This window comes from Puma concolor, chromosome C1 (assembly GCF_028749965.1).
Source record: "Puma concolor isolate L17-30 chromosome C1, mPumCon1.1.hap2, whole genome shotgun sequence".
NCBI classification, from domain to species: Eukaryota; Metazoa; Chordata; class Mammalia; order Carnivora; family Felidae; genus Puma; species Puma concolor.
The window spans coordinates 48,905,852-48,924,945 of NC_141674.1; the positions used below are offsets into that span (position 1 = coordinate 48,905,852).

The 19,094-nt window shown below is 40.8% G+C and overlaps 1 protein-coding gene across 1 annotated transcript in view; it reads left to right on the top strand.

The window, feature by feature from the left end:
• The first annotated feature begins 8,102 nt into the window (after nucleotides 1–8,102).
• HOOK1 (hook microtubule tethering protein 1) overlaps nucleotides 8,103–19,094 on the top strand; it is a 71,013-nt gene continuing 60,021 nt past the window's right edge. The window contains exons 1-2 of the mRNA XM_025935232.2: nucleotides 8,103–8,360; nucleotides 16,740–16,825. Of these exons, the coding sequence (XP_025791017.1) occupies nucleotides 8,298–8,360; nucleotides 16,740–16,825 (149 nt within the window). The 5' untranslated portion in view covers nucleotides 8,103–8,297. The remainder of the gene's footprint in view (nucleotides 8,361–16,739; nucleotides 16,826–19,094) is intronic.

Genomic DNA, 19,094 nt, shown 5'->3' on the forward strand with positions numbered 1-19,094 from the left:
AATTTTATTTCACGTAGGACTTTGGTGTGGATTTAACTTTTTTAATGTTTATTTTTGAGAGAGAGAAAGAGCATGAGCAGGGCAGGGGATGGGGGCAGAGAGTGAGGGAGACACAGAAGTTGAAGCAGGCTCCAGGCTCTGAGCTGTCAGCACAGAGCCCAACACTGGGCTCAAACCCACTAACTGCGAGATCATGACCTGAGCTGAAGTTGGATGATTAACCCACTGAGCCACCCCAGCACCCTGGGGTGGAATTAAATATGTCTAATAAAATGGTTATATTAATTTTAGCTCAGTAAATGGCAAACTAAACATCCCTTCCCATCAGTTTATCATACAAGTTATATTATTATCATCCTGAGCTGTGATTTATCTTTTTGTAATTTTTGTTTCCAGGTACTTAAGTCTTAAATCCTCCAAGGTGGCATTTGTTTAGTTATATGCCACCAGGCCCCTATATGAAATTATAGGTGTGACAACAACCCCTTTCCATTTTGGAGTTTTTCAGTGTAAGAAACAAGAACGTCAACAGTCTTCCTCTGTGACCCTTTTCACTTTGCAGTTACACTATTGCCACAATTAGAGATGCTTGTCCATTTCTGACACCATGCTTTCCCATTCTGGGTGATGGCACACGAACTCCACCAAAAATGACTGTGGAGGCTGTTCAGAAGATAGCGTGAGGTGATGCCCCGATCCCCAACATCTGGGAATGCTGTTGTGAATCGCCTTGGCTGGCTCACCACCTTTCCAGGACAGCTCACATCCAGGGATTCAGCAGCACGGAGGCAAAAAAACTAACCCCCTCTCATCCAATCTCAGACAACCTGGAAGGGCTACTCTAGCTTCAGAGCTCCCCAGGGCGTGGTTGAAGCTTTCATTAGGACTGCACCCCAGGCTGCTTTCTCCCACTGTGCACTTCTGCTTCTAATCCTTCTCCTCCAATTCCCAAGCTCTCAATTCCCAAGACTGCTTCTTCATAAACCTCCTGCCTGCTAATCTTCCATTTCAGAGTCTACCTCCTGCAATGTGGCTGTGTATAGTGTAATTTTAAAATCCCTTGTACTGGGGCGCCTGGGTGGCTCAGTCGGTTAAACGTCCGACTTTGGCTCAGGTCATGATCTCGCGGTCCGTGAGTTCGAGCCCTGCGTCGGGCTCTGTGCTGACAGCTCAGAGCCTGGAGCCCGTTTCAGATTCTGTGTCTCCCTCTCTCTCTGACCCTCCCCTGTTCATGCTCTGTCTCTCTCTGTCTCAAAAATAAATAAACGTTAAAATCCCTTGTACTATGGATATACATGTCCCAGTAACAGGGATGCCTTCACTTTTAATTTGAACTTCTTCTCCATTGAAATCTTCAAATAACTTCTCTTTGAGCAGCCCACCAGGTTAGTGTTAACATTGTTTCCAAGTGCTGAACTAAAATGTATTAAAAGTCAGTTCCACTAAGTCATGTAAAAGTCTCTTAAACTTAAGTCTGTAAAGGCACCAGAAGCAAAATTCTCGGTGTCCCGTACAGTCTCCCAGTAAGCATTTCATAGAAGGACTCAATTCCTAGCCAGTGTGAGGAGTAGATATGTATTTCCTTTTATACAGTGGGAAGTAGGTCCACAGTCTTGATCCCCTTCCTCTAGTCTCTGTCCAAAGGAAACCCAGCTGGAAATATTTGTGGAGATGAAGTCTGTCCCAATGCCATCACCTAAAAAAGTTCAGACCTACTGAGTATCCGAGTCTATTCTGTCCAAGACTTTCTTTTTATTAGAAAGCCAAAGCTTACCCATAGTAAGTGTCTAGGGCTGGTCTTGCTTTCCTACACCCAGTACAGTAGTTAGAAGAGTTATAGGTGCTGCTAGACATTACTGCCCACTGGGATCACAGGCCTAAGAACAAGAAGCAGTTTTATTATTTTTTTAATGTTTATTTTTGAGAGAGTGAGAGCGAGAGAGAGAGAGGTTAAGGGAGGGGCAGAGAGAGAGGGAGACACAGAATCCACAGCAGGCTCCAGGCTCCAAGCTGTCAGTGCAGAGCCCAATGCGGGGCTTGAAACCACCAACAGTGAGATCATGACCTGTGCTGAAGTGGGACCCTTAACCAACTGAGCCACCCGGATGCCCGAAGCAGTTTTACAATATCAGTTTTTTTTGGTCACCATTTCTCTTCGCTAGAACTCTAATTAGGGCTTGTAAATCTTTCCCAGGGCTTGGACACTATCATTCCAAAGTATCTCTTGGATTCTGAAAATTGTCAATCTAGAAGTGTCTGCTCTTGTGTTTAACTGCCTGTGGACCTTGATGCTGATTGGATATAGCCTGTGTCTGCTGTAGTTCTTTGGATATTGTGGACTGCAGACCACTCCTACGGGGCATCATCTAGAGTTAACCCCTATCTGTGGTGGATCTTACATCATTCTGGCTTCTTCTGTCTCTCTGTTGCTGAGATCTAGCCTATGTTGCAATTCTCTTTTTTCTCCTCCCTTCTTCCCTTCTTCTATCCTTCTGCCTCTAAAGCATCTGTAGGATTTCTGTTTGGGAGACTTTGGGAGTTACAGCTGCACCTAAGCAATGCTGTAAGGATCGTGTGGGGGAGGGGCAATAATTTGGTTGAGGAATAAGTGCTTTGCTAGTGAGATCCACTTGTACCGTTTGCAGCTGGTATGATCACTCTACTAGAATGGCTGCCATGTCTGAACGTCTAGATCAATGCCTGTCCAGGCCACAGTTTTCCTCTAGCTGATGTACGCTCTCAGCCATTCAAGGTATCCATATATCAACAGGGGAAACTTATGACATCTCCACCCCTTTTCACCATTGCTTGTGCAAGGCACAGATTTACTCTTTACAAGTAGAGCCTACTACAGTTCTATTTGAGGTACCTAATCAGCGATTCCCTTTTATCATTTCTCCATCTACTTATAGCCCAATTCAGTTTTTTTTTAAATTTTTTAAATGTTTATTTTTCAGAGAGAGAGAGAGTTTGAGCTGGGAGGACAGAGAGGGAGGGAGACACAGAATCCGAAGCAGGCTCCAGGCTCCGAGCTGTCAGCACAGAGCCCAACACAGGGCTTGAACTCACAGACTGCAAGATCATGACCTGAGCCAAAGTCAGACGCTTAACCAACTGAGCCACCCAGGTGTCCCATAGCCCAACGCAGTTTAAAATCTCATCCTGACCGTTCTTTTTCTCTCTGAAGTATTTGTTTTTTATTTATTTTACTTTTATTGTTTATTTGTTTTTATTTTAATTAAAAAGGCAATATTTATTCACTCTGATGGAAATTGGAAAATAATTAATCATCATGAACAACCTCTGCTAATATTTTGATATATATACTTTGTTTTAAAAAATGAGGGGAAACATAAGAATGTGTGTGTGCACGCACACACACACACACCCAAGACATACACACAGTGTGTATAATAGCTAAAATGTATTGACCAACTATGATGAGCTGGGATCTCTGTTAAGCATTTTGTATGCATTTGATTTTCACAGCAACCGTGTGAAATTACGTAGAGAAAATTGTTTTTATTTTTGTCTGCAGGCATCCATCTCCCCCACTCTCCATCTACACAGGGCAACCACCCCACGATTCACCTTGGGTCTGCAGTACTGGTGGGACAGACAATCTAGGGGCTCACTCTGTTCCTGGCAAAGGGCTGGACACATATCCCATGACAGGCTAATTGGATGCCCTCTCTGGAACTTGAATCTTGAAGAGAATGACCCAGAAAAACTTAGCAACTATTTAAGTGTATTCATCTAGGTGGTGTTCTCCTGAGAAGACATCTATAGTTTCATTACCTAGATCTAATGAGCAGCTCTGGGACCTGCTTTTGCCCATGCTGGGTTCTTCAGATATTCCTCTGAATCTATAAGATTTCTCATACCCTTGCAACATTTTTTTTTTAAATATAAAGTTACGCAGGTCTGATTCCTTCCACTTATCACTAAAAAATCCCTAACCAATATAGAAATACACAAGTATTATTCTATTTTGTAGACACTGAAACGGAGGCTTACTAAAATGAAGTGACTTGCTCAAGATTACCCAGGCAATAAGAGATCATATTAGGTCATATTAGGTCTCCATAACGCTCAAGTCTGTGCTTAATTTTAACCATATCTCTTTTCAGTCTCCCTCTTTACAGATACACAGGTGTGTGTGTGTGTGTGTGTGTGTGTGTGTGTGTGTGCTTACACACACGTGTGTATTCTTTTATGTATTATTCCACATTAAGATCTGGCCATATTCTTACTGTGAAGGGGCACATGCACCCCAATGTTTACAGCAGCAACAATTGCCAAATTGTGGAAAGAGCCCAATGTCCATCGATGGATGAATGGGTAAAGAGGATGTATATATATGTGTATACACACACAATGGAGTATTACTTGGCAATTGAAAAGAATGAAATCTTGCCATTTGCAGCAACATGGATGAAATTGAGTGTATTATGCTAAGCAAAATAAGTCATAGAAAGACAAATATATGATTTCACTCATATATGGAATTTAAGAAACAAAACAGATGAACATAGGGGAAGGGAAGGAAAAATAAGATAAAAACACAGAGAGAGGCAAACCATAAGGGACTCTTAAGTACAGAGAACTAACTGAGGGTTGCTAGAAGGGAGGTGGGTGGGAAGATGGACTAAATAGGTTGATGGGCATTAAGGAGGACACTTGTTGGGATGAGCATTGGGTTTTATATGGAAGTGATACATCACTGGGCTTCTCCTGAAACCAATACCACACTTCATGTTAACTATTATTAGTTAACTCAATATTCCAATACGTAGATATCATCAAAATTACTACTAACATTTTGGTTTATTTTGTTTTCAGTTTCTCTTCTCTTTCCCTTTCTCTTGGCATATATAAATACACTCACATGTATACACAAATAGGGATCCATACATAAATTTTAGATATATATTAAACATATAACAGGGAGAGAGAAAGCGAGGGAGAGATCCATACTGTGTATACAGATTTCTATTATCAACTTTATCTTTTAATATTATTCTTTAAACATTTCTGAGTCGTTAAACTTCTTTCACAATATTTTAATAACCACAATATATTTCATTGTATGGATATACCATAATGTATTTAACGACTCTTCTTTCATTTCATGGCTGTTTCTTTTTCCTTTTTTTCTTTCTTTCTTTCTTTCTTTCTTTCTTTCTTTCTTTCTTTCTTTCCTTCTTCCTTTTTCTTTTTTTTTCTTTTTGCTTTGATAACTAGCACTGCAATCAACAAATTTGTTGGCATCTGATTATTTTCTTAGAATAGATTTTGGAGGGCTGCCTGGGTGGCTCAGTCAGTTAAGCATCTGACTTCAGCTCAGGTCATGATCTTGTACTTTGTGGGTTCAAGCCCCGTGTTGGGCTCTGTGCTGACAACCCAGAGCCTGGAGTCTGCTTCGGATTCTGTGTCTCCCTCTCTCTCTGCCCCTCCCCACTCATGTTCTGTCTCTCTCTCAAAAAAAAAAAAAAATGAATAAACATTAAAAAAAAAAAAAGAATAGGCTTTGGAAGTGAAACTATTGGCTTAAAGTCTTTGAACATTTTAAAGATTCTTGATATATATTGTCAAAAAATTTTCAGAAAGATTGTGCCAATTTACAACCCCACAACTAGTGTTTAAAAATCAGTTTTATTCAATGCTCCAAATATAGATGCCAACTTTTAGAAATGAATGTCAACAGTTGGAAAAGGATAGAGTATACTGTATTAGGCATTTCTTCTAATATTATTTTCTGATTATAAAGTAATACAAGCTAATTGCAAGTTGAAAAATATAGAAGATTACAGAAAATAACATCATCCATAAATAAAAATGATGGTTTGATGAGCATTCCTTTGTCTTCTTGGTGTGCACATGTTAAATACATAAATATTTATTATGTTGAAATCATATGGCTCATACTTTTATATCTAAACTTTTAATGTTATGTATCATGAAACATTTGTACTAAATATTCCCCAAACCATTATTTTTACTAGTCGCCAAATATTATATCTTATACATTGACTATAATGTAGTTAACCTTTCTTGCTTATTGGATGTGTATTGATCAGTATATACAGAATTGCAATACATGATGTTGCTCATAACCTCTGACTACATTTCTGATTATTTCAACAGAATTTATGGCCAGAAGTGGAATTCTAGAATCACGGGTTTAAATTGTATGGATATTTTAAAGTTTCTTGATAAATATTGATAGAAAATTGGAAAAATTCTTCTAAAATGTTTGCTCCAGTTTTGTATGAAAGTGCACTCACTCTTCTCAACATTATTTTTGTTGTTTTATTTCAATGATTTATGTTTTTCATTTTTCAAATCTTTTCACATTTCCTTGAACTATCTGTATTTCTTCTTTTCTGAATTCACTGATCATATGCTTCACATATTTTTCCTTTAGATCTAGTATCATGAAGACAACTGAACATCCTTCCCTTAGGATCTGTTCTCTGCTCCTACAGCGCTCAGAAGGATAACTCAGTTCCTCCCCCCATTATTCTTCTTAAATATTCTGAATACTTCAGTCACCTGTGACTCTTAGTGATAAGCATATATGATTGTAGTAACTCATATTTGCAAAAGAGTTTTTAATTCATAAAACTCTTTCACACCCATTATCAGTTTTCACACCCATTATCAGAGAGAGACGGGGCAGGTCAGTGTCATCAGCATCATTTTAGAAATGTGGACGTTGGATTCCATAGGAGAAAGCTGTCAACAGCCAGTGGGAAGTAAAGTCAAGATTCAGACCAGGTCTTCAATTCCTAGATCTTTTCCCTTTCCTTTTCCTTTTCAGTTAAGTCATATTACTGATGTTGCTGTTGTCCAGAAATATAAAATGACTCCACATGGGGTAAGAAAGTTCTAGAATGAGGTTAAGAGACTTGATAGCAAATGCAAGTACTGTATTTTTAGAATGAGACTGATTTACATTTGAGGGCTTTTAATTGCAGTTATCCATCAGTTTTAAACTTTCAATGTCTAAATATAAAGACCGTGGCAATATAAATGAGCCAGCTGCATTTTTACACAGAGCATGAACTGATGAGTTTATGAATGAGTGAAGTGATGGAAATCAACAGTAAGAGTAAGAATATCCCAACCCATTTCAACAGCCTAAGCCATACATCAGTACCTTGGAGAGCTTCCAACTCTACGCCACCCCCTCCCTCACAAACATTCTCAGAAAAGGCAAGTTTTCATCCGCCAAAGGAAAATCGGAAGCATTGTACACTGTTATCTTCCATGTTTTTTGAAAACTAAAGAAGATGATTTCATTTTCCATTTTCCTACCTGAAAATGGTCTTCCTTTTCGCCCCATTTAAAATGCAATTGCCCGTCTCTGTGATCTTGTGCGAGCTTATTTAACTTAAGTAGCTTTATGGTATTCTCCCCCCTTAGCAAACACATTTCTTTGCCATGTCTGCAAAGGAAAATGTCCTTTTCCAATGAGCGACCGGGAGAAAATCAGCTCTCCTTTTCTCGAGTAGGATCTATTTCTGAAGACACGAGGGCAGCAGTGTGGATCTCCACAGGTGTAGCCAGGAGCTGCCCTACTGAGGGGAAGGAGGCGCGAAGATGCTTGAGCCCGCCCTACTTAACGCTGGGAGCCCCGCGGCCTCCTCTGCCCTTGGGGCAGCGTGAGCTTCAGCCGCTACATCGCCCAGCCGCGCACGCGCGCTCCCCGCCCCCGTCCCCACCGCACCTGCCAGGTCACAAACCCCTTCCCACCCTCCCGCGCTCCCTCCCGGAGGCTGTCTTGTCTCACATTGATTGGTCGGAGCCAAGAGGGTGCGTCCAATCAGCAATCCCTCCTGCGCAACCTATCCCCGCTCTTCCCGCCCCCTCCCGCCCCGCACGCCCCTCTCGAGCACCTACTTTCTTTGTGACTGGTGCGCGCCCTGGTCACTCAGTGCGGCGGGAAGAGGTGTGCGGGATAGGGAAGGAGGGGGGAAGGACGGGAGGGGCGGGAGGGGCGGGGAAGGGGCAGGAGGGGGCGGGGCTCAGGTGCAGAGCCGCGCAGCCGAGCCGGACCCGGCAGGGGGCGAACGGCGGAGCGGGGCGGAGCGGGGACGGGGGCGGTGGCGAGGAGGGGGTTACGCCGGCGACGTCGGCCGCGCGAGGCTTCGCGCGTGAGCCGCGCGGGCGCTGGGCCTGGCTACCGAGCTTTCCCGGCCGGCGAGCAGGTCGTCGACGCCGGCTCCTGGCGGAGCGCGGGGAGGAGGGAGGTGTCGGTGCCAGCGGCGGCGTAGTCGACGGCGGCCCCGGCCATGGAAGAGACGCAGCCGCTTCCGCAGTCCGAGCTGCCGTTATGCGACAGCCTCATCATCTGGGTGAGTACGAGGGGGCGGGGGGCCGAGGGGCCGAGGCGAGTTGCCCCGGGCCCCCGGTTCTCCGCAGGTGAGCCTCAGGAGTAGCCGGGCCACCTGCGCCGCGGACTCGGCGCGTCGCCCTCCGAGTCTCCTGTCGCCCTTGACCGCGAGAGTGCCACCTGCGGGTCGCGGGGCAGGTGTGTACGTGTGGGTGTTGTATGTTTGTGTCTGGGGACTAGGGGCAGGTAAAGGGAGCTCCGGAGCTGGGGCCGGAGGAGGCTCGTCTTACTGCCTTGATCTATCTAGCTTGTGACAGCTGTGGCTGGAGCCAGGCGTCCATCCCCTTTGCTCTTCGCTGCCCCCATTTTCTCCTCCCCGGACTGCCGACTCTCTCGCCTTCTGTCTGCCGAACAGCTTTCCTGTACGGACCTCTGTGCCACTTGGGAGCGGAGGCCCCCTCCGAAACTCCCCTCCTATCCAAACTACTTTGCTCTGCTTGGACACAGGTGGCCAAGAGGTGGTTTTGGTTCCTGGATCAGAGCTCCTCCAGGACCTCCGATTCTGTAGAAGTCGTTTCGAAGGGATATTTGCACACACTTGATATGTTGGAGGTGGGGGTTCCTATTCCTTTTTTCTTGCTGCACCCCCCCCCCTTTTCCTCCTCCAGTGGACAGCATTTTCTTTCAAGAAAAAGACTTGGCATTTTCATTCGCACTTGGTGCGTGTTTGGTATTTCTAATTAATTTTTGTGGTATTTGGACAGACAGGATCTGCCCCCAGTATTCCCGTCAGTAAAGCGATGTCTCACCTTTTGGAGGTGCTCAGCGCCAAAGAGCTGGCAATTCAGGTGTAGCTTCCAACCCACATTGGGCAAGGTTGGTGCTTGATGGTCTGTCCACAGGGTGCTGTTGATGGTGCCCATCCCTAAACTAGTTGTTTGGTTGTGTGTGGATGAGTGTGTGCATAATGGAATGTAAACAGACTGGATCAGGAGGTGATATTCGGTTGATGCTGTTCTCTAGCGATCTCCTCATTTGAGTGATTCAAAACAATGAGAAATCAGAGAAGGTTTCTGGCTGTGTATGAAGTCTATTGGAAATGACCGTGATGTAAAGCAACTTTTACAGTTTAGAGGTAAATAGCTTTGGTTATAAGTGGAATGCAGGTATATAGGGCTTCTGAGTTAAAAGCAGTTAGCTAACTGTTCATCTTTATTTTCATTTAGAGTAAGTATTGGGGTTGAGATGCTGTGTTTTAAGACTCTCATGAAATAAGGCAACATTACTTTTAGCGATGTGTTTTGCTAAAACAAGTGACTAATTAAAGGGGGTATCCTAATCTGTTACATTATTGCTCTAAACATCTGACTTAAGTAGTAAACTTCGTCTTTGTGATGTCATTGACTTATATGAGGTGGTGAAGTAAAGGATGTTTTTGAATTGTATTGCAATGTTTTAAAATACTATGTACTATACCCATTCTTTTAGCCAGTATTTATTGAGTTCCTGCTTTGTTCAAGGCACTGAGGAAGACATATCAAGAATAATCAAGGAACTTTCCATTTTTTCTTGGAGTGGTAGGCAGAGCTGTGTATTTTTATAATGAGAGGTAAAATTCCTTAAAAACTGCAAAAATGCTACAGATGACATAGTAGGTTATTTGCTTCTCCAGTTCTAAGGCTGCTGAAACACTGGAGAAAATGGAATTACTGTGCAGATTGTTGCCTTTAAAAATGCTCTACAGACAAATCTACTTGCTCCCATAACAATGCCCAGCTATATAAAGACTAAGAACAACCACACAGATCACCTCACATTTGTCTTTGCAAACCTCTACCAGTACCCTGTTTGAACCCCCAACTTTTCTCCCCTCAGAAATATGATCTCCTCCTTATCTTGACCCTAGCTCTAGATCCCATCCCTTCTACCTCTTCTAAAACTTTGCTTTTTCATTTCACTCTTTCTCTCCTTTGGATCCTTCCTCTTTACACATAAACTTACTTAAATCTTCCCTATCTTAAAAAGAAAACAAAGAGCCACCACTCCCTGTTAAAACCACACTCTATTTCCCCTTCCCTCTGCAGTCAAATTATTTGAGTTTTGTATACTCATCCTTTATACTTGAACTTTCATTCACTTCTCAACCCACTGCACACGAGATTCTTCTTTTAGGCCTTCACCTACTGGATTTGGCAAACTCGTAACTATTCTTTATTATCCTTATCTTACTTGATGGTTCTTTTGTGAGATCATCTTCTGCCTTAGTTTCTTGGGTACCTGTCTCTTGGCTTCTCTTTACCTCTCCAGATGATTTCCAGTGAACGTTGGTATCTGTCTTTGCCTTTGCCAGCCACTGCATTGTTGATGTCACCTCACTTCTCCAGGTTTTCCCAAACTCTCCCGATGCCCCAAGTCCTCCATGCCGACCATGCTGCACTGACTTTCTATTTCTTGAGGAATCTGCGCTTCTTAATTATACTTTCCTCTACCCAGAATAATCTCTGTCTAGTGAGTGACTGACTTCTTCTCACCATTCAGTTCTCGGATCTGTTGTCATCTTTCAGAGTCAGTAACAGTGAATGACTTACCTGTCCTCCAGTCCTATCTCTTTATAACCTGTCACCCCTTTTCTATGAGTCTGTAACACTTAACACTTTCTGAAGTCAGCCTATTTGCTCCATGGGGTCACAGCCCCTTTGTGACCTGTTTTCTGCTGTATTCCCAGGAACAACAACTGGCTGGGATCTCTAATACAACATTGAATCAAAGTGGTGATAGTCCATATCCTTGTCTTGGTCCTGACCTCAGAGACCAGTATTTCACCATTAAGGGTGTAGGTTCTTGTAGATACCTGGCGTAAACTTTTAACAGTATGATAGAGGATTGATGGATTTCAGCAAGTAGAAATCAGGGGAAATGAATTTTCTAGACACAGGGAAGAAACCCTGGAAGTAATGTAAATGGTCTTCTTCGGCAGTAGATCAAAAAGAAGTAGTGAAGGCACATCCTTGTCATGATATCTCTCATTTCTTAATGTGCTCCCTACCATAGTAAGTAATGTTACATGTTGAGGGGAAGTAGTAGGAGATAAAAGATTAAAAAGTTATGATGGGGCTAAATCATGGAGGTGAGAAGACAGCTGGTAGTAAACTCTGTTCTTTCAGCACTAGACAGTGTTCTAAGACAATAGAACCAACATTAATAGAATTTGAGAGGTCATTAAGAAAACCTGATTAGTACAGAGATGCCTCTTTTGGTGTTTTTTTTTTTAATTTTATTTTTTAATTTACATCCAAATTAGGTAGCATATAGTGCAACAATGATTTCAGGAGTAGATTCCTTAATGCCTCTTACCCATTTAGCCCATACCCCTTCCCACACCCCCTCCAGTAACCCTCAGTTTGTTCTCCATATTTATGAGTCTCTTATGCTTTGTCCCCTCCCTGTTTTTATATTATTTTTGCTTCCCTTCCCTTATGTTCATCTGTTTTGTCTCCTAAAGCCCTCATATGAGTGAAGTCATACGATATCTATCTTTCTCTAATTTCACTTAGCATAATATCCTCCAGTTCCATCCACATAGTTGCAAATGGCAAGATTTCATTCTTTTTGATTGCTGAGAAATACTCCATTGTGTGTGTGTGTGTGTGTGTACCACATCTTCTTTATCCATTCATCCATCGATGGACATTTGGGCTCTTTCCATACTTTGGCTATTGTTGATAGTGCTGCTATAAACATGGGGGTGCATGTGTCCCTTTGAAACAGCACACCTGTATCCCTTGGATAAATACCTAGTAGGGCAATTGCTGGGTTGTAGAGTAGTTCTATTTTTAGTTTTTTGAGGAACCTCCATACTGTTTTCCAGAGTGGCTGCACCAGCTTGCATTCCCACCAACAATGCAGAAGAGATCCTCTTTCTCACATCCTCGCCAACATCTGTTGTTGCCTGAGTTCTTAATGTTAGCCATTCTGACAGGTGTAAGGTGGTATCTCATTGTGGTTTTGATTTGTATTTCCCTGATGGTGAGTGATGAGCATTTTTTCATGTGTCCATTGGCCATCTGGATGTCTTCTTTGGAGAAGTGTCTATTCATGTCTTTTGCTCATCTCTTCACTGGATTGTTTTTTGGGTGTTGAATTTGGTAAGTTCTTTATAGATTTTGGATACTAACCCTTTATCTGATATGTCATTTGCAGATATCTTCTCCCATTCTGTCGGTTGCCTTTTAGTTTTGCTGATTGTTTCCTTCGCTGTGCAGAAGCTTTTTATTTGGATGAGGTCCCAGTAGTTCATTTTTGCTTTTGTTTCCCTTGCATCCGGAGACATGTTGAGTAAGAAGTTGCTGCGGCTCTTTTGGCAGTTATTAAGAAGTTATATTTTATGGGACACCTGGGTGGCTCAGTTGGTTAAGCTTCTGACTCTCGATCTCAGCTCAGGACATGATCAGGACATTTTGGCTCAGGACATGATCTCATGAGATTGAGTCCCACACCTGGCTCTGCGCTGGGCATGGAGCTGCCTTAAGATTCTCTCTCTCCCTCTCCTGCTCCCCAGCACACACTCTCTTTTCCTCTCTCCCTCTCTTTCTCTCTCTCAAGAAAGAAAGAAAGAAAGAAAGATAGAAAGAAAGATAGAAAGATAGAAAGAAAGAAAGAAAGGTGTTTTATTTTATGATTTGGAACTCATCTTAAAATAATTCGTTCTTAGAAATGTTGTACTGCTACTTAGCCAAAAGTTTAGAGCTGAAAGACAAATTTGGGCACCATTTACATGGTAGAGGGAGTATATGAGAGTTTGCAGTATTTGCATGAATATATATTTAATAAACTTGGCTTTGTAACATTTGGAAAATTAAAATTTTGGGACTTTACTTTCACCAATAAAATTAGAATTGAACTATATTTTTATTTTTATTTTTATTTTTTTTTAAATTTTTTTTTTTAACATTTATTTATTTTTGGGACAGAGAGAGACAGAGCATGAACGGGGGAGGGGCAGAGAGAGAGGGAGACACAGAATGGGAAACAGGCTCCAGGCTCTGAGCCATCAGCCCAGAGCCCGACGCGGGGCTCGAACTCACGGACCGCAAGATCGTGACCTGGCTGAAGTCGGACGCTTAACCGACTGCGCCACCCAGGCGCCCCAGAATTGAACTATATTTTTAATGGTTTTCTTAGTTCTTGTGTTCTTTGACCTTGACAGGCAGGTGAAGGAAAAACAAATGCCAAATATATGCCCAAAGGAACAACAAATATTAAAGGCTGAATCATTGTTATGAAAATCTTAAAACAATAATCTTTCTGAAATGAATATTTAGAGGAGGAGAATATGAGAATAGAGCTGACCCAAAGTTGAAGATTTTGGCTGTCAGTTGGGAAGACCCCCCCCCGCCTTTCTTCCTTGATTTTGGTGACATTTATATTGAAGCAATTCAGGAACAATATTTCCACATTTTTGATTATTTGCGTTATTTAATGATAAATAAGAAAGTAAGATTGATTTGCAAGAACCCTGTGGTTACTGATGGAAGCCCTGTCTGCCTGCCCCTTTTGGGCCACTCACCAAAAAGACTTCTGCTTCTTTACCTCTGTGAAGAGTAGTGTGAAAGAGGACGGTTTCCTTTGTCCCTCTGCTTTGGCATCACTACCCACACTGAGCTTTTTAATTTATTCACTCTTCTTGGTTATAAAGCCTTTCTGTTTGGCCAAATGAAATTACATTCTGTGTTATCTAATTTATTTTGCAACTAGGTTAAGAACTTTCAAGAGACACTCCAATTAAAATTTTTTTTTAATGTTTATTTTTGAGAGGGAGAGAGAGAGAGAACACAAGTGAGCGAGGGTCAGACAGAGGGGGGACGCAGAATTGGAAGCAGGCTCCAGGCTCTGAGCTTTCAGCACAGAGCCCGACCCTGGGCTTGAACCCATGAACCGTGAGATCATGACCTAGGCCGAAGTTGGATGTTTAACCAACTGAGCCACCAAGGCTCCCCGAGACACCCCAATTTAAATCCATGTCTAAGAGAAGGAAAAATTGATCTTAATCTGGACTTGGTCAATGAGGCAATACTTAGTATATGTACTACTTTTACATATTTCTTTACTATTTTGCTTAATATTCTGTGCTTCTTAAATCATTCTTTTAAAATAACTAATCCTATCCATTTTGTAAAAAGCTAATGATATAAAATGTAAGTAGGAAGGGTTGAAAAGGGGGAGCCACAGTTTACCTGAAAGTATATGATTATCTTCTTTTTAAAGATACCCTAACCCTGGGGTTTCTCTTTCCTGTACATCCACTTAATTGCAAAATCCTGGTTATTTCATATTTTAAATTCCATGAATTTATTCTGTCCTCTTGGTCAGCATTACCCTATCTGTAAGCCACCTGTTTTATCAACAAGACTATTACAGGAGCCTTCTAACGGACTCAGGTGTAAAAGTTACTCTCTTCCTTTCTCTGTGTCAGTATTGTTGCTATCCTAAATATGCTAAAGTTATCACTCTCTGTCTTACTGTTCTTCAGTGATTCATCATCATCCAGAGCACTGGTTCTAAAAAATTGTTGTGCATAAGAATTGCTGGGGCAGGGGCATATGAGTGGCTCTGAAGGTTAAGTGTCTGACTCTTGATCTCAGCTCAGGTCATGAGTTCAAGCCCCACATTGAGCTCCACACTGGGCGCGGAGCCTACTTAAAACCAACCAAACAAAAAAGAATCACTTAGGCATTTTCTGATTTAATGTGTCTAGAGATTCTGATTTGTATTGTTCTTAGACCCCAAGCTTTGAGGAACCCGAATCATAACTAAGTGCTAACAGCTGCTGAGCTCGTACCAGGCGCTGATCTAAGTTGGCTCTGTTTGCTAATTCTCTCAACCATCTTGTGAGGTATATAGATACAAACTATTCTGCTGTTTCCCATTATAAGGATGATACCATCAAGGGTAAGTCCATGCTTCTTGTCATGGACCTCCAGAGTTCTGACCCATGTCTGTTTTCTTATCTGCCCCCCCTTTGTTGTCACCTCTTCCCCGTTCCTCTTTGCCCTGAAAATCCAGTAATACTGAACTGTATGTTGCCTAAAAATACCATTTCTTTTCAGGTATTTGTGCTCTTATCATGTTCCTATTTCCTAAAGCTTCCTTCCCTTGGTTCTTTCTTTACTCAAGACCTTCTGTTCAGGAATCATCTCTGAGAAGTATTTCCTAAATACGAACCCTAATTAGTTAACTCCTGTCTATTTCTGAATGATTTGTGCATACTATAGTCATGAGACTGGGAATGGCATTTTCTAGAAATAATTTATGTCTTTTTCTCCTGTCCTTAACTCTTGATTGCAACTGCTTGAGAACAGAAAACAGGTGATTTTCTTTTGTAACCCCACGGTGCCCACATAGAGTAGGATCTCAGTAAAGTATCTTTGTGTACTTTGAAAGTAACTGTAGCTAGTGTTATTTGTCTGTGTCATTCTTCCATGTGTATTACCATAATGGAGACTTATTTGTAGAATCTCAAACAGAACCACTAAAGATGAATCATGGAGGGGAGAGACTTTTGTCAGATTAAGATAGTTAAGTGGCAAATTAAGGAATTATAATTGAATAGTAAAGGAGATAAATATATGTAGGAAAAGAGAATCATAGTGTATTTAATTTAAGATCATTATGGGTTGAGATTAGACTTCTAGGAAATATATGACCCATTGTAGCTCTGCTGTAATTTGCTTTTCAAAAATTCTTGTCTTGTATTTGCTTTTTAGAAAAAGACGCCACAGTTTCACTTCTCTTTTTACCATGTACATCAATGTTTAACAAATAGAGATTCGACAAGAATAATATGTAAAGCCAAACTAAATAGAAACAACTTGATGTGGTGGGTGGGCCCTGGACCATTCATGCCCTGAGACTAATTGTTGGATGGCAGGCTGAGGTCCTGCCTTATTTCAGGCCTCACTGGTTAATTAAGTAGTTTTAGACTTGACATTTCTAGACTTTGTTGTCCTACCAAATAATGTGAGTGAAATTTTAAGTTGAAATAGGTTACCTTAAAGTCCTTTCTGATGTTATTCTCCTAACAATGAACACAGTATAGTTGATCTTAAGGTCTGTGCATCTGGCTCTCAGAAATTTGAAGTACTTCCTACATTGCATCAATGTATTTGACTGTTTTAGGTGTGATTATTTGAATTGTTAAGTGTTTATGTTTGTAAGACTATTACACAGCCACGAAAACTTGTTAGTATAGTTGCATTTGTTCGGCCCAGTCTGAATTTAAACAAAACAGGACAATTTATAGTTATTTTTCTCTGTCGTGTTCATATGTTGGGGGAGGGGAGTTGGTAACACCATCCTGTAAGGATAAAGGAACAGTAAAGTCATTTGCTCTGTGTCATTTTAGCTGCAGACATTCAATACTGCCGCACCTTGTCAAGATGTCAAACAGCTGACTAATGGAGTTGCCATGGCACAAGTTCTTCATCAAATGTAAGTAGTAGTCCAGACTCTTTTTGAAGGAATTGTAAACCCAATACCAAGGAAGAAAACTTAGCCGTGTATTCTAAAAGTTGCTGAAACTTTATCCTATTAAGTCGTGACAGGCATTATTACATCTAGGGCACAGGAAAGTTCACCACCTGATTCTTCCTTGCTTGTTCACAGAGGTAATCTTAATTAAATGAGCAAACACGATTATTATCTAGCTAAGAGATTTTCATTTTAAACTTGTTCTGGTCACATTCACAAACTACAGTAACTGGAAAAGACGCTGTTTTAATGAATGGTATAATTGCTTATGATTTTTTGAGTTACTTTACTATCATTGGAAGGTATCAATGCATGGAGATTATTATTTTAGAGAGAATTGAAGTATATAATACTGGATTTGGAAAAAAAATATTAAATTTTAAAATCTATATTTGAGTTAAAAGTAGGAATTCTATGACTCTACCAATAATAAAATGAGGTATAAATGAATTTTGGAATCACAAATATTGGAGAATCTTAATAAAACGATTCTGTTTGGATTAGGCCCATTAGATATAATTATATAGTATCAAAAGTTCCTAAGTCCATTAGTTCATAATTTTTGCCAAACATTGTGCAATGATTATGGTTATAACATCTGCAATATGAGCTCTACCCTTAGTAGGAACAAACAGGGCTAATTTATTAATTGATAGCCCTACTGATTTTGTATTAGCTTACTTTTATGATAATGTATCTTCCATGAGACCAGAATCCTATCTCTGCTATTTGTTTTATAGTCAGAGATGTTTTTTTCAGTGGTTGCCATCATTTTGTCAACGTTTGTTGTGATTGACATTGAAAACCCTGTAGATGGGTTTGCGGAAATTCCTTATCACCCTCAGAAAAACAACTCAAAGTGTAAAAATTGTAGTTACTTTGAATTTTCAACATAATCTAATGTGAATAGACAGATTTTATGGTTAACTCAAGATTAATACATTAAGAGACAAACTTAACATGTTAACTTTTTTTTTTTTTTGGCAGTCATTCTAAAATATGCCTTTCTCCCTTCTTTTCTCAAACGTGTTTCTTAAACATTTTATTTATTTATGCCCTGATTAGTTTCAAAGTGATTTAATTGGTCAGAACCAAGCATTCTGGATATGACCCTTTATTGATGATGTGGGAAAGTCGTCATTATTTTTTATTGTTAGAATGTGCCCCTTGCCTTTTGTTATTGCAGTATGTTGTGGGTATTGGTGTAGATGGAGCTACATTGTGGTTGGTATGGATGTAAGACTGGTACGCATTCATTGACTTCAACAGGGCCATCCAAAGCTGTTATTTATATGTATTGTGGTGGCTCTGGTAGCTTTTATACTACAATACAATAGAAGAGACCTGTTTTTACTGTGATATGATGCATTGGCTCTTTGTCTCCCTGTACTCTACCACTGTACCTGATGTTTATTATTTTTTTTTTATTTAAAAAAAATTTTTTTTAGTGTTTATTTATTTTGGGGAGACAGAGAGACAGAGTGGGGGAGGGGCAGAGAGAGAGGGAGACACAGAATCCAAAGGAGGCTCCAGGCTCTGAGCTGTCAGCACAGACCCCGACACGGGGCTCGAACCCACAAAGCATAGGATCATGACCTGGGCTGAAGTCGGATGCTCAACCAACTGAGTCACCCAGGTGCCCCTGTACCTGATGTTTAGAGTAGGGTCAGTTCAAATTTAGTTAAACTCTACCCTTTATCACTAACTCATTTTCCATAATCTGTTGGATTCTGCTGTTACTGCCGAACCTCTGGCTCTCTGATTTTCCTTTTTTTCTTTTCCTTCTCTCATTTGTTGTATTCTAATGGCTTTTCTGCAAGAATAATAAAATAGCCAAACAATCAGAAAGCTCTCTTTCTTCATAAAATATATGACAGTGACCTAAAATGGGATTGAAACCTCTTTTTTTGCTTTGCCTGTTTTGGCATGTACTTAGCTGTCTTAGTCTCCTTATCATCCAAGAATTATTTAAACTTTATTTTTCTGTTGAATCCCCTTCTAGTTTTATAGCTTTCCAGAAGTCTGGATCTGGATAGTGAAACTTAGAAGCATACATTTTTCTCTAGTTGAATCAGTATATCATATTGTGGCTAGAAGGGCACATTTTACCATATTTCTTTGAACACTCAAAAGCACTTTGTATATGTTACACTCTGTTATGAATTGCATTGATTACTATTGTGACTCACATCAAATCACATCAAAGTTGTAACTGAAGATGAGAAGGGAA